The following is a 20,688-nucleotide window of genomic DNA, read 5'->3' on the forward strand; positions in this document are numbered from 1 at the left end:
TAAATGTGTTATAATTTTTATAATCATAAAAGATTTTATGACTATCAAAATGGTTTTAAATATTTAATGAGAATATTAGTTATATTAAATTAATGCCTATTTTAATTCTTAAACTTTTATAAATATTTTTTAATTTTTTAATGTTTCATTTAATTATGAAAACTTAAAAATTATATATCTTAAAATTGATAAAACAAAATTTTAAATTATATTTAAAAAATGAAATTGTGAATACATCTTGCAACGCACAAGCTTTTAGTTGGTAATTGAAGAAATTTTAAGATTAAGAGAGTATTTGGTTTGGCTTATAAATCTATTAAACCTACTTATAAATAGAAAGTCATAGTAAATTAGAGTTTACTTTGGCTTAAAAGTTAAAAAAACTATTTAAAATAAGTCAGAAGTCATAATTAATAGAATATTTTTTTTGACTACTTACTTTTAATTTTTAACTTAAAGTATATTTTTAAAATTATAAGTCAAATTAAAAATAAATAGTTAATTATTTAATAAAATTACTTAAAAATAACTTTTTAAGTAGTTTAATAATTTGGTTAAAATATGTTTGAAAGTAATTTAATTTATTAAAATTATCAAAAAAGTTATGTAATTAAGTATTATAGTTGTTAAAACGAGGATGATGTTGATATTTTTAAAAGATATTATGATAACACAGTCTTTTACTTGATCAAAAAGTAATTTTGAAATAAGTATATAAGTCAAGTAAGTTTGATTTATAAGCTAAATCAAATACTCTTTAAACTATCCCTTACTTATGACCTATCTATTTATTTTAAAAGTACTTTTTAATTAAATAAAATACTATATCATTTGATAATTTTTAAAAATATCAATATTATTATATTTTAACGATCACAATACTTAATGATATATATTTTTTATTATTTTAACAAATTAAATTATTTTTAATTACCTTTTAATTAAACATTTAAATTATTTAAAAAAATTTTATATAATTTTATTAAATAATTATCTATTTATTTTTAAATTAATTTATAAATTAAAAATTACATTTTAAATCAAAAGTTAATAATAAATACTAAATCAAACACCATATGTGAAAATTAAAAAGAGAGAACGCATGGGATTAAAGATGAATGAAATGGCAAGTCATTGTCTGCCTCCTTCAACAATTAAATGGTTTGTTGTTTTGATTAAATAACATGCATTTTAGAGAGAGGAATTTTCAAAATGAAAAGGACTAACTTGTAAATAATAATTATTTAAATAATAAATAATAATCCTCCAAAAAAAATGTTACACCCTAGCCATATCCATTAGTTCAAAAATCCATAATCTATAGATTTAAACTCATAAAATTGTAATTTCTCTTCAAATTTTAATACATTTAATCCATTTTTTCTTATTTATTAATTACTTCCAAATTTTAAAGGCAACGCATTTTTGCCATTTTCTTTCTGCTCTCCAGCATCCAAACGGTGTCATTTCCGCCCCCCCCCCCCCCCCCCCCCCCTGCAATAAAGCGACACCGTTGGACATACATAGGGCAATAAATTTAAACTCGTCTCCTTCGCATTTTCCAGTTCCAAGTCTCCAGTACATTCTCGGCGCCCTTTCTTTTCGGTCATTGGAGATCACTCTCTTTCAAGAACCTCAGTACCCTAACTCCACCTTCTTCTTGACCAGCACCGGCCATCCCGTGTAGGTCACAACCACTCCGGCAACCTTCAACAAGCTTGATTTTCTACTGGGTATTTAGACAAAGATCTAACCTCACTCTTAATACAAAAGCAGAGTAGAGAAAAGATGCATGCACCCGTTCTCGTTCTCAGTAAGTTATTCTATGATGAACTCTAATTTTATTGTCTTAAAGTCTGCTGCTTTTGCTCCTCATCTTCATTTTTTTTTACCTAATTGCTGGAGTTTGACAAATGTGCAGAGGATTCTTTGAAACGCGAGTCTGGAACCAAAGTACATCATGCAAACATCCAGGCTTCGAAGGTAAACCTTCAACATCCCAACCCATTTTCTCAAATCTGTTAAATGCAAAAACTAAGATGTTGGTTGTTTTCTCCCATTCAATTTGAAATGCTTCCTAATTGAATTAAATAATATGTTCTTGCTGCTTACTTTTTGCAATGTGGTGATCTTAAATGATACTCAACCCAACTAAGCCTTAATTCCCCAACTAGGTGGGGTTGGTTATAGGATCCTTTTCCTTGTGCTATATATGACGACAAATGAATTGATTGATTTGAGACAAAGGTTTCACAATCAAATAATGTAAATTCTCCCTTTTTTTGGCTTCTAGACAATGTTTGTGCCTCATAACATTTGACAAATTGTTGGACCATTTGCGTTTGTTTACTCTTCACTTGCATTTATTTCAAATATCTGTGTTATAGTATAAATGATTTTAGTGCGCCTTGCTGCATTTCTTCCAAAATTTATCAGATCCTTCTTCCTTTGGAGATATTGTCCTCCAAGGGAGGGGAGCCTGAAATTGGATTTCTTCTTGCCCTCTTTGTTCTTTGGACTAAAGTTAACAGACTTGTGAATGGGAGTGAGATTCTTACATCAGTATGTCAGCTACCTAGTCCATCCTAGATTGATTTCTCCTGTTGACTCATTTGATTTTGCATTCTTTGCCTCATGCTTGACAGGCTGTTGCAGACATTATCCGCACCACCTTGGGTCCAAGATCCATGCTGAAGATGTTGCTTGATGCTGCTGGAGGTGTACTTCTTTTTTTGCTCATGTTAGATATTCTTGTGTCATCAGTCCACCTCTTGCACACACAGAAACATTTATTGGCAACTTCATTACTATTAACATTGAAATAATAATCTCGTGATTATTACTACTTTTTTGGAAAAGAATTTGTTCTTCATCATAGAAACAGGACTTCATGTACTTGTGAATTGGGAATAAGTTACTTTAGAAATTGTTAGAACCTAAAATAAAAAAAAAAAATGAATCAATATGAAATGAAAATGACTAACAATGTTTTAGTTTCTTTCACTTCACTTGTATGTTAAATTAGAAAGAAAATTTATTGTTTGTGTCCCATGAAATTAGTTTATTAAAGGTGTAAGTTTATTATCATAGTCTGACTTGGAGGAGCAATACACATATTAAAGCATATTATTAAAACTCAATGATCAGTGTCAGGATATTGCTTTTACTGAATGAAGATTTTAATGTGAAGGTGATTGTATTATTTTTCTGCTTGTTAATAGGGATTGTGGTTACAAATGATGGGAATGCCATCCTGCGTGAGCTAGATCTTGCACACCCAGCAGCAAAGGTATGCTTTCTCTCTCCAAGCCCAAGCAATCTTCCCTGTCAACTGGAACAAGAAACTATTTATGTTGTTTCTTGATTTTTATTTGGGTGTCTCTAAAACAAGTCCCCAACTTCGATTGAATTTGCTATTATGGCTTGCATTTTTGAAGATGATAAATTTTCGCATGTACTTCAGTTATAAGCTGCAAGTGCATCTAGATTCTTAATCAATTTTGGCCTTGATTGCAACTCATAATTGAAGTATAAATAAATAGGTCATAATTGTAAATTGCAAAAGAGGTTAAGGGTTTTTGGGTGATTAATCATTTTTATAATCGATTGTAATTTGAATTTTTATATTTTAATAGTAGTTTTCAGCTTAATGTTTCTCACTTACTTTTCACGATGATGTTTCATGGCCGTATTGTTTCTGTCTTCCTGCCATGTTTTCCTGTGACAGTCAATGATTGAATTGAGCCGCACACAAGATGAAGAAGTAGGCGATGGGACAACTTCTGTCATTGTTCTTGGTATGGTTTAAGATTAAACTGTTGTTTTGTATGTATTAATCATTCTAGTAGGTTGTGATTGGGGAGTAGTTAACTTTTGGATGATTGTTTAACTTTTAGCATCATGGTTTGTCTACACTCTGCAACTTTACCATGTGCGTTGACTATGTATGACCTGAGATAGAGAGTTATAATTTTAATATAACTGCTTCAGTAGAATTTCAATTTTTTCATTCCACTTGTTTAATTCTATATGGAATGACTGTTGCAGCTGGAGAGATGCTTCATGTTGCTGAAGCCTTCATTGACAAGAATTATCATCCTACGGTCATTTGTCGAGGTAACGTTGCAAATGCTTATTGGACACTCCTTTCTGCTTGTGGATCATAACTTTGCATTTGATGAAGTTTTTAATTTGAGTTGCAGCCTACAATAAAGCTTTGGAGGATGCAATTGCTGTGCTTGACAAAATTGCTATGTCTATTGATGTCAACGACCGTAAGTTGCTTAAGTGCTTCATTAGCTTTACTATTTTTAATATCTGGATGAGTTTGCGTCATGCAATTGTGCCTTTTTATACTGGAATAGGCATGATCATGTAAGTTAGTTTCTTATTTTCTTGATAATGTAAGTTTCACATTTTTCAATTCTTAGATTTGCCCACATTTGACATTAGTTCTGATGCTCAAGCACTAAGATCCAATGTGTATTCATTTATTTATTTGATCTGGTTATGTATTGGATGGTTTACAGGGAATGTAACTTGCATTTCATTAGAACAAATGCTTAAAAATTGATGAAATGTTTGTTTTTAGCAGTATTAGTAACATATGGATATGCATGCAGGTGCAGCCATGTTAGGCCTGGTTAAGAGCTGTATAGGCACAAAGTTCACTAGCCAATTTGGGGACTTAATTGCTGTAAGCATCTCTCTCATTCTAAGGGTTATGCATGTGGTGTTTCATAACATTTTATAATGAGTGTTTCCTGTTATTCAAGCATTTATAGTTTAGTGGACATTTCTTAACATTGATGAGACATGAAATTTTAGTCCCCGAAGTAACATGGCTATGTAGTCAGCTGAGAGTCGTTTCAAATGCAAGACTTTGATTTGATCTCATAATTAGACCTGAAGCGATTTTTACTGGTTGATGTATGAGTGGTGTAAATTTTTTTAATTTATTTAACCTCTTCTCAAAATTTTTTAAATGAGAAATATTTTACTGTATATGGGTCAGGAACTCAGGATCAAATTGCATCTGCAAGTTAAACAATGTTTTACATGTTTCCATAACTTTTTTTCTGCCTCATTTTTTTTCAAACTGGTTGTATGGCTGATTACTCTATCCTTGTAGAATGTAGATCGTGTAGGAAAAATGTGAAGTCAATCAGATATTTAAATGTTTGCCACCTAAATAACTCTGGAAATTGAACATGTTATTAAATATATTTCAGAGCCAAAGTTGTATCATATATGTAGCACTTATTCACAATGGATTGACTTGATTTTTGGCATGCATGATCTACATGGAGGGAGCAGTAGATTCCATGGTTAGTTTACAAAAAATAATTAGCAGAAAGGGTAAATGTTATGATATGTTATCCATTTGATAGCTTTTTGCCCTTTTGCATCTATTTGATATTCTTCTTTAGGCTTCAAGTCTTCAGAAATATGGGAGTGCTGGAAACTACTAGTTTTCAAGAACATTATCTTGCCTTAATTGGTGGTTTTGTTAATTTTGTACTCTGTTTTGGCTTTGGTTAACTTCCAGGATCTGGCAATTGATGCCACTTCCACAGTCGGGGTTGATCTTGGCCAAGGATTGCGAGAAGTGGATATCAAGAAGTACATCAAGGTTGAGAAGGTACCTGGTGGCCAGTTGGAAGATTCTAAAGTTCTTAAAGGAGTCATGTTTAACAAAGATGTGGTTGCCCCTGGCAAAATGAGGAGAAAGATTGTAAATCCACGTATTATTCTTCTTGATTGTCCTCTTGAGTACAAGAAAGGTGAGAACCAAACAAATGCGGAGTTGGTTAAAGAAGAAGACTGGGGAGTCCTACTGAAAATGGAAGAGGAATATATCGAGAACATGTGCATGCAGATACTAAGATTCAAACCAGATTTGGTTATCACGGAGAAAGGGCTTAGTGATTTGGCATGCCATTATCTGAGCAAGGCTGGTGTCAGTGCAATCAGGAGGTTGAGGAAGACAGACAATAATAGAATTGCCAAGGCATGTGGGGCTGTCATTGTTAACAGACCAGATGAACTGCAAGAGTCTGATGTTGGTACTGGAGCTGGGCTATTTGAAGTTAAGAAAATTGGGGATGAGTTCTTTTCTTTTGTTGTTGATTGCAAAGATCCAAAGGCTTGTACGGTTCTCTTGAGAGGTGCCAGTAAGGATCTCCTGAATGAAGTGGAAAGGAATTTGCAGGTATGCAATTCTTTAATGTTCAAGGCTGTTTTTACATGACCATAGAATTAATGAGAGCTTCTTCTTCTTCTCCTTCTTCTTTTCTTTTTTCTTTTTCTTTCCTTTTTTTTTCAAATATAGGATGCCATGTCTGTGGCCAGGAACATACTTAAGAACCCAAAACTTGTTCCTGGTGGTGGTGCTACAGAGTTAACTGTCTCTGCAACCTTGAAGCAAAAGAGTTCAGCTATTGAAGGAATAGAAAAGGTGAATGGTCTCTTCAAGTATGGGGGTCACTCTTCAGTAGATATTTAGCTGTCACTAAGTCTTTCAAAAGTATTTATGGGCAAATAAAATTTGTTGTGTCTTGACTTATGCTTTATGATTGTGAAACAGTGGCCTTATGAAGCTGCTGCCATAGCTTTTGAGGCTATACCACGAACTTTGGCACAGAATTGTGGTGTTAATGTGATTCGGACGATGACCGCCCTCCAAGGAAAAGTATGAACCTTTAAGGATGTGCTTGTATCTTTGGGATTGACAGTTCAATTTCTGTGATTATTAATATGTTTACTGTTTGTGGGCCTCAAACTGTTACTACAGCATGCAAATGTTGATAATGCATGGGCTGGCATAGATGGGAACACTGGCGAAATCACTGATATGAAAGAGAGGAAGGTATAAATTTGTTATTTCATCTCTCCTATTATGGTGGAATTTTTTTCTCCCATTATTGCCACTCTCTTTTAGATATACGGAATATGGGCTTTGTGCGATGCAGCTTAGTCATATAATTAATTGTTCCTCGTATGTATCTGGAATGGCAGTGCATCTTTTAGCTTATTATTTAATTTAATAGATGCATTGTGATTTTTTTTTCTCAGATTCTTGTATAAAATTCTACTAGATCTGTTGCAACAGACTACTAGTTTCTTAAAAGCAGAACCTTTCTGTATAAGTGATCTGATAATTGTTCATTCATATCATCAGATTTGGGATGCCTATAATGTGAAAGCACAAACTTTCAAGACAGCAATAGAAGCAGCTTGCATGCTTCTGAGGATTGATGACATTGTAAGTGGGATCAAGAAGAAACAGGCCCCAGGAGCAGGCCAAGCTCCATCCAAGCCTCAGATTGAGACAGAAGGAGATGCAGACGGTGAGCAGATGCTCCCTGATTGAAGATTTTGACCTGTCTTTCCTTCAAGTATTTGTCAAAGTTTGTCTTTTTCTCATTTTCTGGTTGCTAAACAATTTTCTGTAGGCGTGATTCTACTTCTTGTTTCGCTGTTGTTTTCATCAAGTGGAGGAATTTCATATTATTAGTTGTCAAATGAGTTGGGGATATCTTTTGAGTGCTGCCTGGTTGATCCCAAAGTTTTCCCTTTCTTATAAGTCTGATTCTGATTGGCCAGAAGCTGAGCTGCAAGCATAATATATATATATATATATATTAAAAAAAAAAAAAAAGAAACACTTTCTAATTTAATAGAATCACCTCTTTTGGGGGCAGAAAAAAAAGAAGAAAGAGGATAATAAAGGTGCAACTCAGGCATATGCTCATCTTCTTGCTCGTCTGCCATGCAAATTGCAGGGTGCAAAAAAATTCGGTCATTTATGAATGGCTAGGGTTAAAAGTTAAGGTGGGGAAAAGGGGGAAAAGAGGAAGGCAACTCTTCATTCCATCTCTACTGGGGAAATTTCTCAAGCGTTATTAATTATTTGAGTGTTTGATGCTTTTTTAACGTGGTTTCCGCTCTTCAACATGCTCAATTCGGCAAATTCAGTTGCATGAAAACTCGCATCAAAAAAGAATTCCAAATGCTAGTATTGCTCGTTTGGTAAGTTTTTGGTTTGGCCAACGCCAGTCTGGCATTGTCTTTTTCAAACAATCTACTTTGATTTTTGTGACTGATCTACCATATGCGAACGATGCGACTGCTCCCATTTTGGAATATTGTTTTTCGGAAAACAAGATGAAACAAAAACCTTTTTTTTTTTTGGTGTTTTACAATGTCAAAAGTGAAAATAAAAATAAAAACATTATACATTTCTTTGACAAAATAATAATAATAATAATAATAATAATAATAATAATAATAATAAACGGATTAAACATTAAACAGGAATATTCTGTTTGTAACTATTTTTACAGTTTAATTTTATCTTATTGATATTTATATCTATTTGAGAGATTCATTTCATTAATATTTATATTTTTTTTATTAACTTTAATGATTTAGTTTAATAACAATTTTTTAAAAAAATTATTATTCTTTTAAAAACTAAAAATTTCTAAAAATAACATTTAACGTTACATGAACAGGATTGCATGGTTCTACTTCAGGGAAAGTTCCCTCTTTTTCTATAAGCAGACCAACATTCGCACGCTACGTGCTTTAACCTAGCAATTTGTAATTTTCACATGATTACAACTGGGGGTTGAACTGGTGAAATTGATGCTAGGCCAAGGCATGCCTGTTGTTTAAGATGCAGCAAGTGCCATTCCATAGCTCGGCAAGCAACAAGCGACTCAAAACATAAGTTGGTTTCAATTTTAAGGTAAAATGGATGCAATGTATGACATTAATGCATATTAGTCTTTGTAGCAACTAACATAGAAATAGAGAGCATTTTTTCACAGAATACACGGTTAATTTCTCATTCGAAAAGGCAAGTATCAACTTAGGCTGGAGAAGTTTCTGTCAGTAAGATTGAACCATCCTAATGACTGATCTAAGGATAGGTCCATCATCAATTAGTAACGCGAAAACATGCAACTGATTATACTTCTTGGATATGCAAGGGGAAAATTAAATGTCCAGGCCTCGAAAATAAAGGGGAATTTAGAGAAAAAAAATCCACAGTCGTGCTATTATAATATTAAATACTCAGGAAACATAGCGTGAGGGTTTAGTGAATTTAACTATGAACTGATTTACAATCATCTATCAGTATTCGAGTCCAAATAAAAGACCTTTTGCTCCAGCATCTTTATTATGAATCTGATTTTAATCACCACCCTGTTTACAAAACTATCCATTAGACTGCAGTTGGATAATATCTCATCAACAGCATCCTGCATCTGGAAAGGAGACATTGAAGATTGCATTAATAGACCATAAATAAGTTAAGACTTATATGCAGATGCAACATCTGTGAAATTGTCAAATTTTTATACGATTGCATTTCACTAAAAAAATAAAAGCTAGCAATTGCAAGACAAGGATTTATGTCTTCAGTACTGTGGAAAAACCAAATTATTCACTGAAACCAAAGCAAAATCCTCTTTCTAATTGGATTCTTATCAAAATATTCCTTTCATTTTGACTAGTGGGAAAACGTCGGATGGATTGAATCTGTTGTTTTATGTCATTACCTCATAACATCAAAATGCTCAGCCAATCATCTTGGATTGGATTACATTCATAGTTGTAAACTTTAGTAAGGCACAAGGTTCAATAAGGTGAGAATGGTACAGCCACAAAAGAAACAAATTTTGTTAAGAAAATAAAATAACAGCAAATATTCATAACAATTTCATAATATTCGAGTCATAATAACAAGTGTCTAAAATCCAAATATGATAAAATCATGGGCCAATGGTTCATAAAATATATTTTTTTTAAATTCAAATATCTCGGCCATAACGTCGTCTAAAAATTCTCACCTTATCATCTAGTTCTCTTTCCTAAGATGGAAAATGAAATATGGATAGACACATAACAGAAATTCCCCCCCCCCCCCCCCCCCCTTTTATGGGCAGTCTATTATGTTCTTTGAAGCCTACTCCCGGGCAATTTATTGATATTTCAATTCTGCTACTCAATTCAGCACAACTAAATCTTAATTCCAAAGATTTGACTATAAGGATCCCTTTTCTCTATCCCACTTGATGTGGTCCAGATAAAGCTGCACAATCCTTTCTCGTTATTTCCCACCAAGTCATCCTTGACCAGCCTCATGCTTTTTTATTCCCTAAACATTCAATGTGCTCAGCCTTGCATCCTTTGTTGATCCACAATGTAGCTATCCAAATCATTTCAATCTCCCTGCTCATAACTTTTCCTCAATAGGTGTCACTTCCACCACCTTCCTACAAAATCACCACCTTTCTACAATCCATTTTAACATTCCCATTTCTACCACACTAATCTTATGAATTTGTTTCTTCACTAACCAACACTTTTTAGATTCTCTGTCCCAAATAGGGTGTGTACATTCAGTTAACCAAACTGAAATTTTACTAATCAAAATTTTTAACCGACTCAAATAATAACCGAACAATAGTGATTGGGATCAGTGATACAGGACAGCAGCTTGCTAGGGTAGTAGTGAATGTGGTGAGATTTTGACAACAAGTGCATGGACTTGTCTTCAAAATACCTAATCATTATCTAACAGGAAGACTTCATCCCATCATCCATCTATCAAGTAAGAAACCCCATCAAATAAATGTGCAGATATGTCCACCAGATTATTTGAATTTAACCAGATGATTATGAACAATTTCTTAAAAATAGGGTAAATAATTATTTAGTCCCTAGGGATTGCCAAATTAATTAGTTGGTCACTCTATTTTTAATACTCAGTTAATACCTCATATCACCTAGTCCTTTCATACAAATTAACTTTAAATCTCTGCTAAGTGCATGTGAATAAACTTTTGCCTTAATAACACCAGTAAGAAGAATAATACATATTTACCTGCCATCAACTATAATTGCAATTCAATGTAACAAGCATAATAAGGACTACAGATCAGGCTATGAACCCAGAAACAAGAATGTAGCAAACACAAGGATACTTAAAAATAAACAAGAAATTAATATAACCGGTAGTGTTGACTGTGAACAGCAGTATTTGAAATGAAAACATTGATGGAACCTAGTCTACTGTATAAGAATCCTAATAAAGAGAATAAGGAGACATTGGGAAAATAAGTGGAGCTAGGAGAAAATATAATGAGGTACACCGGTCCAGGTGGAGATCTGCCACTAAGCTAGGCATGACTTGTGCAAAGGGTCAGAAGCAATGATAGGATTTGGCCAATAGAGGCATTAAGGAGATCAGTGAGAAAAAAAAAAATGGATCAACTGGCACTTTAAATATGATATTCAAGGGAGTGCCCTGACAAGCGTTGTAATGTCCCCTCCCACAAAATGGGTGAATGGTTCTTATACTTTTTATGTGGGAGAAATATTGTCAGGCTCTCCTCCATCCCAATAAACGTATTAACGATCCCTTGAGCGAGCTTCCTAATCAATTGATCTAAGCAACAATAACTCTCTCAAAAGGAGTTTAAGGTTTGCTTACTAGTAAAAAACAGTTTTCTGTTTTCCATTTTCTATTTCCAAAGGAAACTCCACTTTTCATTTTATATGGAAAACAACTAAAAACATTAAAAATGAGATGACCTGGCAATAATAGAAAAAATATTTTCTAATTTAAAAATTAAAAAAAAATTATTCTCATCTTTCATAATTAAGAAAAATAAATCATTATAAAATATATTTTAAAACTTATTTTACTTTTCAAATGTTTTGAATGTGTTATTTATTTTATTTATAATAATATGATTAATTTTTTCATAATGTCTAACAAAGTTGAATGATGATATAGTTCTAATAGATGAGACGCGAGAAGGAGTCAATAGAAAGCTAGAACTTTGGATAACTACACTAAAATCAAAAGGCTTTAAGTTAAATAGAACGAAGACACTCAAGACAGAATACATGCATTGCAATTTCAGTGAAGGCCGAACTGATGATAGGGAAGGAGTTAGTTTAGATAGAATGGTATTGCCCCAAAGTAATCACTTTAAATATCTCGGCTCAATCTTTCAAGTGGATGGGAGATTTGAGGAGAATGTTAGTTATAGGATTAAAGCCGGATGGTTGAAGTAGAGACGTGCCACGGGAGTTTTATGTGATCGCAAGATTCCCAATAAATTGAAAGAAAAATTTTACTATACAGCAATACGACCGGCCATGTTATATGGTAGTGATTGTTAAACAATGAAGGAGCCGTATGTGTCTAAGATGAGAGTTGCAGAGATGAAAATATTAAGGTGGATGAGTGGCCATGCTACACTGGATAAAGTCCGTAATAAGAGTATTAGAGAAAAGGTAAGAGTGGTGCCAATTGAAGATAAGTTAAGAGAAGGGAGATTAAGGTGTTTTGGTTATATGAAGCATAGACATACGGAGGCTCCAATTAGATAAATGGAGCACATTGGGTTAGAGGATAGAAAGAAAAGAAAGAGTAGACCTAAACTGACGTGGAGGAGAGTAGTACAACATAACCTAGAAGCATTACACATTTCCGAGGATTTAACCCAAAATTGTTTAGAGTGGAGAAAGAGAATTCATATAGCCGACCCAATAAATTTTTTGAATAAAAACTTAGTTGAATTGAGTTGAATCTAACAAAGTTGAATGGTAAAAAAAGATCCATATAGCTGACCCTAACTAATTTGGGATTAAGATTTAGTTGTTGTTATAATATGATTTAACTTTTTTTAACAATGTAAATAAATATTTTTCTAAATAATTATTTAATTTTAGTTATGAAAAAGATCTAGGATAACTTTGGTTATAGAAAAATCATTGTTTTCTAGTTCTCCAAGCACATATGAATATGAAACTCCGTTTTTCAGTTTTCTTAGATAATATTTCTAGAAAACTACTCCAATTTTCTACAAATGAACAGGGCCACAGTGTCTGTATGGAACATGGCGTCTATGAACATTGAGGGAATAGATGCAATGATATTTTCAAGAAAAAAGGCAGCATCTAGATTTTCATTATAATTTGAATGAAATGCAACCAATTGCTTTCAGAAAAAAATTGTTTCCTTAATCAAATATGCAGCAATTCAAAAATGATTTCTATAGATGCTGTATTCCAAATGCTAGGCCAGCAAGTGCATCTATATATGGATATAAAATAAACACTGCTACTTACTTTTATCTCAATTAACAGTTGAGGTTGATGCAATTATTGAAATTATGCTTAATCTGAACCAGAACTTGCAGCGCATGGAGCTTGCATATTGGTATTTGTATTACTTGTAGGATTGCCACCACCAGTTTCTGATATTTGTTGGTTGTTTGATTCTGTTACTGAGACTGAGCTATCCTCCTCATTGTTTGATGCAGAAGTACTGGTTCTATTGTTTTCTCTTGTTTCTAGACGTTCCATCATTCGTGATACTGTTGCGATTCCAGCATTAACCTCTCTTCTAACCTCAGAACCAAGATCTGCCATAGTACTGCTACGAGAAAAAAATCTCTCTTTCCATCCCCTTGTACTCTTTGAAATTGATTCTTTGTATCTAAAAGGAGTATAAATCACTTTCATAATGCTAAAAGAAATCATTAACCTCACAAACCTTCAAATTTACATAATGTTTTCCATATTATTGGATACCTCATTGAAACAGCATTTAATTTAGATTTTATAGAATCTGAAAAAGATTGAAATTCTGATGGTCCCGCTCTCTCTTGGCTATTTGGGGAAGACTGATTAGGAGACCTCCTACAGGATCATAGTATAATACAATTGCAATTAAAATTAAATGTACTAAAATTAGATGTTTTCACAAACAAAATTTCACCTACAAAACTCAACATACGTTCATCTATTGAAAGTAAACCATCCGTAAAGAGAGAGAACAGCCTGAAATAATAATGGTACCTATTGTGCAATGAATTTTCATGTTGATTGGAAGCAAGAACACTAGATCCAGAAGCTGAAGCAAATGCTGGATCAGCTTGGACATCAGATGATTGTGGTGTAATTGACCGTAAAGATTCTTCCCGGACATTCATGGGAGGGGATAATGGAGTGGGTACTGAGATTGTAGATACAGATTCACCCTCTTCTCTCTGAGTTGGAGAGGAAGAAATTGGTCCAGCTGGTGCATTAGGATGACTCGAGAATACTAAAAACTGTGGACGACCTTGAGCTGATGATCTATTCCTCTGACCTTCCCTTCTAGCAATGTGACGCCGTCCCATTGCAGCAGCAGCAGCTAAGTGCTGGATTATACGCTCTTCAAGTTCAGTATCGTTTGCACCCACTGGCAACTGCATTTTGTTCAATCAATGAATTAATCATTATTATATTTAAACATGATTTATTGAAATTAAAAAAAAAAAAAGTTTCCAACTAATAAAAGTAAAGTACAAACATGCTGTAATTCAAAATCACCCAGAGTTGGATGATGAAATATGGTGGCATTTCTAGATGGATTAAACCTAAAACTCCTCTCATGTTCCACGGCCTCAAGCAATTCTTGACTGCAAAAGTAAGGTAAATAAGTAATTCCTCTTCAAATCATAGATAGGAAGAAATAAAGTAAAATATAACAGCATAATATAAACCTTGTAGCATCCTTCAGGCTGATAGGCTGCCAGCACATGGGGCATTGGGAGCTTCTCTGACACCTGCAAGATCATGATAAAATTAAAGTCAGGCCACATATTATTATTATTATTATTATTATTATTATATTATTATTATTATTCACCATGAAGAAAATGCCAAAACCAATCAAAAGGCCTGATCTTTATCTTATTCTACTTTCAAGCAAGTATCAAAGGAACACCTAGACAAGCTACCATGATGACAACATTTTTTTCAACAATCAAATAAGTCTAGGTAGGAGATTTAGGCTCCACTGGCATTGCAGTTTCACCTGCACCTTCAATCCTTTTCCATTTTAAGGGGAAGAGGTTTCACCCACTGTTTGGAGGACCATTGAATTATTGACATTTTGGTCAAGCCCATATTCTGCAGTTCAAAGAAGCCTGCACTGCATTTCTAAACACCCTTCAGGCTACCGGATAGGCTGCATTTTAAAGGAGTTTAACAGAAAGTAAAAATCTTCAGATAATAAGATACTAATGGCAGTTTTGGACAAAAAGGGGGGCAATAAAGAAAACATAGTGAGTTTGTATCTGCTTGGTCATAAATTTTTCTAAAAGAAAGTAGGTTTCCAAGAACCCTTAAAATCTGTAAGTTGAAAAACGAAAGGAACATAAGAAGATTCAAAACTAGAGTTTAAAGGATAGAAAACAATGATCATCAATTAATATTTAACAAGAAATAAACAAAATCAAAATTTGAAATTGATATTACTCGGTTAAAGCTACGAGAAAAAGAAAAATAAAACAGCATTTCCATAAAAGAAACTTTAAAGAAATCCAATGGCATTTCAGTAAAAAGATTAACAGCAAAATTAAAGCAAAAAAAAATAGCAATAAGATTTAGATTTAATGTTTAAGAAAAAAAAGATTACAAAGATAAAATGAGGGGGAAAGAAAGAAAAGAAAAACAAATCTAGAGAGGTAAAAAATGTTAATATACATATAAGAACATCTATGATTGATAAGACAAGTTATACAAAAGCAAGAAGCAAGATGGCAAATAGGAATGAAATATGATCATTGAAATTACTCCCATCACTTAAATCAACATCACTAGCTAAATCAGAGTGCGTGCTACAAAAACAACACTTTCAGTCATCAAACTGGGTAAAAAATGTAGAATAGCTAAGAGAATCTTTGAAGCAAATAACACTTGAAGAGTTAAAAATGCTGTTCCCTGAACTGTAACAATTGGAAGAGTTTTAAAAATTTGCAATTGCTAATCTGGTTTGACACATCTGTGTGTACAAATGCTCAATAGTTTCCATTATATCCACAATTCAACGGAAACCATTGACTTCTCCTCAAACCAATTCTACCAACCAACTTAGGAACATAAGGAACTCCCATACAAAGTTGTCAAAAGCACTAGGTGGCCTAAAGGCGAGAAGGTCCTCCACCACCCAACGCCCTAGGCACTCGCCCGTGCGAAGTGAAGTGCCAATTTATTCTAAAATAATAAATAATTAAACATACAATGTAAAACAAGCATATTACGGAATCAATAAATTGCTAAATTTCATATTCATATTTCATAATTTATTATATGTTTTAAGCTTTAAGATCAAAAGCATTCCTCTAATAACACAAAATGTTAAAGCAAAAATCATAAAGCACATAATATAATTTAAAATTCTAGATATTCATTATGTCATGCAAACTTAAAATCCTAATTCTCTAGTGATCGTGTGGATGCCAATAAGTGAAAACAAATTAGGTTAGCTTTTCTCTTTCTCAACTTTTTCTTTTTTTTAATTTCTCGCCTGGGGGCACCTGGTGACACCTCACCTGGACACCTGGACAGAGCCTGGTTGAAAGCGCCTCGCTTGGAGGCTTCCCCCATATAAGACTAACTTTAGAGTCCAGAGTAAAGCATCATCTAAAACTCACTTAAACCCTTTTCAATCAACTGTCTTCGTAATAACTAGAACAAGTTTCCTCCATTTAAGTAGTTCCATGAAAGATACGCAGCAAATCAACTTTGATTCATTCCAACTGCTTCCTACCTTTTCCCTTGGGGGTTCTGTTGATTTTTTTTTTTTCTTTTTCAGATGAGCTTCAAAAAGACCATACACATTTCACAATACTTGTAAAATCAAAACGATCGACACAAAAATTTCCAGTCATCAAAAAATAAGATTATGAACCCACCTTTCTTTTCACACAAAATAGGGGTTTCAATACTTTGAAGCTCTTGAATCTTTTCCTTCCATACTATAAACAGAAGGGAATGACATTTCATGCTCATATGCATTGTTTTATAGAGGAAATAAGAACAACCTATGCCATTGCTAAAAACATTTCAATCAATCACAACAGCAGAGCAAATAACTTGTTAATTCTCGTTTATTGTAGAGAGCATCTGTTTACCAAGTATCTCCCTCTCTTTATGAAATCATCCAACATTCAATATATACAGGACACTGGAGGGCAGGGGAAAGGAAGGGAAGTAAATGAGGTGGAGAGGATTGGAAATGAATGGAAGTTAAGATGGTTACCCTTTCCTTGTCTATTTGTATAGAGAAACTGAAAGGTAAAGAAGGGGAGAGAAGGAAAAGAAAGCTACTAATATGACCAGATAAAATTATGATAAGTATTGGAACTTCAGGGGGGGAAAAAGATCAATGTAATTAATACTTACAAAAAAAATGAATTTGTCATTTTCTGTCAATCCATCAAATGCAGAGTACCCTTGATGTAAAATGTACATCCATCACTTGCTAAATCTAATATTGCCCAAGTAATGCCAGTGCTAAGCAAAGCAGACACATCCATATTTACCAATGACACAATGGATACATTTAGATTATGTGAGAGCTAAATCATCTGGTCAATCTCCATTATAGGTAAAATTATTCAAATTTCATTGGAATCTTGATTTGCTGAGAGGAGAAAACATATGTACTCTTGTATCTTCCATTCATCAAACATTGAGGAGAGCTCAAAATTAGCATCCCTATACACAAACTTAGATACTTAAAAAAGCCATCTTATATTGTTTTGTTACAACTTACAATCATGCTGATGAATGAATTATTTAAATCAGTAGCTTGTCATTTTATAAAATTAATTGCACCAAATAGTATAACTGTTAAATTTCCTAATTTTTTTCCAAGTAATCAAACTCAAGCTTTACAGTAAGCACTAAAGATGTAACAACATAATTTTCAATGCAAAGTTATGTCACATGTAGCAAACTAAAGTCAACATTGCAATGTGATGTGTATAGATCAATAAAATGTACTTTTAGGTTACACAGCCAGGTCAATCCTCAAAATATAAACACAATAAAATGAAAACCTATTTAATGTCCACTTCAATAACTTATTAACATAAATTTTGGTTTCACAGTGGTATATAAACCTAAACAGATCTTCCCAGAGCTCAAGACTATGATAAAACAACTATGAGAAATTCCAAAATTCATGATTATATGAATATACCATTCAAGAATGCATTGAAGATGGAACTCATGCTTGCAACTGGTTACCTGCGAAAGAAAAAACAAAATTTCATTAAGGGAACGTTGATCAGATATCAAATAAATAAAGAATTAATGTTCATTACACATACAGTTGAAGGATCACTGTCACAGAAGGCTTCAAGGCATATGCTGCAAGCATCATCACAGGCATCCTGGATTCCGCCTTCCACAAAAGCAGCAGCTGATGTCAAGTGTGCCTCAGACTTTTTGGTCTCTTCCATTCCCTAGAATTCCAAACCACAAAGCAAAGAATTACAAAACTTAAAAACATTTGGAATTATATAACATTATATGTGCATCATACTTATAAAAATTTGGCATTCCACATAAATCTAGAAAATAAAACAGTAACCCACGAAGAATTGTATATTATGCCAGAAGATCAAATAGAAATACACTAACACACATCCATCATGTACAAAAACAATATAACTACACATAGAATTACATAATTTTAGCACATGTAACAATTGTAAATTTGGATCAACTACACAAACAAACATGTGCACATGTGCAGCAATTGTGGCAAAAGAAATGAAACCAAAAGACTTCTTAGTCAATTACATTCACTGAAAATCAAGTATCTATAGCATTTGATTTTAATTTATCATCGTTAAAAAATACACAATCTACAGACGCATCACTCATGCAAAAAAGCATACAAACAAGCCCAAAATTCTTAGGGTGATTGAGGGAGTGTATAATAATCTAATAATTAATGGAAAACCAAACCCCCAGCATCCAATTCGGTTATTTTCCTTAAAAATCATATTAGAAAGCACAGAAAAATAGTTAAAAAAAATATTTAAATCACAAAAAGCCACATAATAATAGTGCATAGTAATAAAAAAAATGCGTAAACACTAAAACTCACTGAATAAAAACTGAGACTAACAACAGTAATAGCAACCAACTGCACCATCAAAAACCATTCATATTCATGGAATTGCAGCAAAATTCGAGTTTTCAACTGCTTTCAAAAACAAAACCACTTTCTACACACTCAAAAAAAGCAAAAAAAAATTCCATGGTATTTTTTAAAATCCAGAAAAATCAGAGTCTCAAAATGAAATGAAATACACAAAATCGATCAAACCTAATTTAGGCACTATCATCTAGTGACTAAAAAACTGAGAAAATAAAATCAAACTAAAAAATAAGTGTAAATAAATAAATAACTAAAACTTTCTTAAAAGCCAAACACTAGAAAATCAAAAACAGAGACTTTTCCTTCGTCTTATACCTCCATCAAACGTCGATGATCAGAGAGATGGAGCCGGAACTGTAAACAACAACAAACCCTAGATTTGGAGAGACTGACAACGCTAATGGAGATATTTAGACGAAACGGGTATGGAAAGACTTCTTGATGTGGAATTTTCCTTCCTGTTATGTTTTGTTTTATTTGTTGAATTAATTTGATGACTTTTCTTTTTCTTTTTTTTTTTTTTAAATTTTTAAGCGAAGAGGGGACCGTGTTGAGCTTTGGTCTGCCACTAACTGTGATATCGACACGTGGAGAAGTGACGGTGCTAACCAATTTTGACGACTACCTCTCCATTTCGTAAATAAGAAAATTTGTTGTTGTTATTTATTTCTTATTGACATAATAAAAAAATCAAAATACTTATAAATAAATGAACATCAAATTAAATTAAATTTTATATAGAATTAAATTAAATTAAATTAAATTAAAAAAATTTTAATTAATTTTTTAATAATTTTATCTATTATACAAGCCATGAATAACTTTTAGGATCCATTTCTGAATTTTACTTTATATTTTATTTTTATTCTTTAATTTTAATTTATTATTAAAAATTTTTTTTCTCATAAAAATCTTTCTAATATATTGTAGCAAGTTTTTTAGGTTAAAAAAAAATAGATTATTGTTTTACCTCCTTTGTCTCACACTGAAAGAAATAATGACTATTTGAATTATTATTTAGACTTATCACAAAAATACCAACGTGTGAATAGGAAGAGGTTACCCTTCACCAAAAAAATATTAAAACTGTATTTATAAATATTACACTATAATTTAGAGTGATTTTTTAATCTGAAAACTTATTATTACAAGTTAAAAGAATTTTTTGTAAAATAAAATTAAAATTTGAGGAATTTTTTAGTAGCAAATTAAAGTTAAGGAACAAAAGTAAAATACGGAGCAAAATTCAAAAATTACCCTACAATAAACTCAAGATAAGCATAAGAAATCATCCAAAATTACATATTACAATACAAAATACAAAATTTTTCAATATCACATTCAACCTCTTCTTACTGTTAATACCTTCCACCCTTTATTTAAATATAATACAATAAAATTTCTAATGCAATTTTCCCATAACTAATACTTCAAATAACAAAAAATAAGATCTACTCTCTTTAATCAATTCAACTAGAAGAAGACCTTTTTTCTTTCAAAATTTTCCCAATATTTCTCAATTTCCAAACAAACAATTCATAGTTTCAATTTACTAGTAATTCCCTCTCTTGATTCGAATATCTCAACAAGTGTCTTACCAACAATGACTGGGGATTTAAGTACCCAGTGGTCCCAAGATTAAGTCTCAGCATCTT

The 20,688-nt window shown here is 32.6% G+C and overlaps 2 protein-coding genes across 4 annotated transcripts; one reads left to right on the forward strand and one right to left on the reverse strand.

Annotated features, from left to right (window-relative positions):
* Positions 1 to 1,546: 1,546 nt before the first annotated feature.
* Positions 1,547 to 7,537, forward strand: LOC110641459 (T-complex protein 1 subunit gamma). The gene is made up of 13 exons (XM_021793174.2): positions 1,547 to 1,813; positions 1,922 to 1,983; positions 2,646 to 2,718; positions 3,222 to 3,289; positions 3,728 to 3,797; positions 4,048 to 4,116; positions 4,203 to 4,274; positions 4,623 to 4,696; positions 5,549 to 6,211; positions 6,332 to 6,457; positions 6,587 to 6,691; positions 6,794 to 6,868; positions 7,181 to 7,537. The coding sequence occupies exons 1-13, from the start codon at positions 1,789 to 1,791 to the stop codon at positions 7,370 to 7,372; spliced, it is 1,674 nt and encodes a 557-aa protein (XP_021648866.1). The 5' UTR covers positions 1,547 to 1,788; the 3' UTR covers positions 7,373 to 7,537.
* A 1,498-nt stretch (positions 7,538 to 9,035) lies between these two features.
* On the reverse strand, positions 9,036 to 19,517 carry LOC110641457 (E3 ubiquitin-protein ligase RHF2A). 3 transcript variants are annotated; one of them, XM_021793170.2, is made up of 9 exons: positions 19,349 to 19,514; positions 18,195 to 18,329; positions 18,065 to 18,111; positions 14,577 to 14,639; positions 14,384 to 14,492; positions 13,888 to 14,279; positions 13,621 to 13,728; positions 13,156 to 13,525; positions 9,036 to 9,275 (listed from the first exon to the last, which is right to left on the reverse strand). In XM_021793170.2, exons 1-8 carry the CDS (start codon positions 19,352 to 19,354, stop codon positions 13,204 to 13,206), a joined length of 1,182 nt encoding a protein of 393 aa, XP_021648862.1. In that variant the 5' UTR covers positions 19,355 to 19,514; the 3' UTR covers positions 9,036 to 9,275; positions 13,156 to 13,203. The 3 variants fall into 3 exon arrangements, with proteins under 3 accessions (XP_021648862.1, XP_021648864.1, XP_058000473.1); XM_021793172.2 differs by lacking the exon at positions 13,621 to 13,728 and having other exon boundaries at positions 19,349 to 19,517; XM_058144490.1 differs by lacking the exons at positions 18,065 to 18,111; positions 18,195 to 18,329; positions 19,349 to 19,514 and adding an exon at positions 16,237 to 18,033 and having other exon boundaries at positions 14,577 to 14,646.
* Between the last annotated feature and the right edge of the window lie 1,171 nt (positions 19,518 to 20,688).

The sequence above is a fragment of the Hevea brasiliensis genome, chromosome 1 (genome assembly GCF_030052815.1).
Source record: "Hevea brasiliensis isolate MT/VB/25A 57/8 chromosome 1, ASM3005281v1, whole genome shotgun sequence".
In the NCBI taxonomy this organism is placed as follows: Eukaryota; Viridiplantae; Streptophyta; class Magnoliopsida; order Malpighiales; family Euphorbiaceae; genus Hevea; species Hevea brasiliensis.

Coding starts and splice junctions, on each gene's coding strand:
- LOC110641459 (XM_021793174.2), top strand. CDS start 1,789: ATGCATGCACCCGTTCTCGTTCTCA. Junction 1,984..2,645: donor CAAACATCCAGGCTTCGAAG/GTAAACCTTCAA, acceptor CATGCTTGACAG/GCTGTTGCAGACATTATCCG. Junction 2,719..3,221: donor GTTGCTTGATGCTGCTGGAG/GTGTACTTCTTT, acceptor GCTTGTTAATAG/GGATTGTGGTTACAAATGAT.
- LOC110641457 (XM_021793170.2), bottom strand. Junction 14,640..18,064: donor CTTCAATGCATTCTTGAATG/GTATATTCATAT, acceptor ATGATCTTGCAG/GTGTCAGAGAAGCTCCCAAT. Junction 13,526..13,620: donor TTAAATGCTGTTTCAATGAG/GTATCCAATAAT, acceptor TACTCCTTTTAG/ATACAAAGAATCAATTTCAA.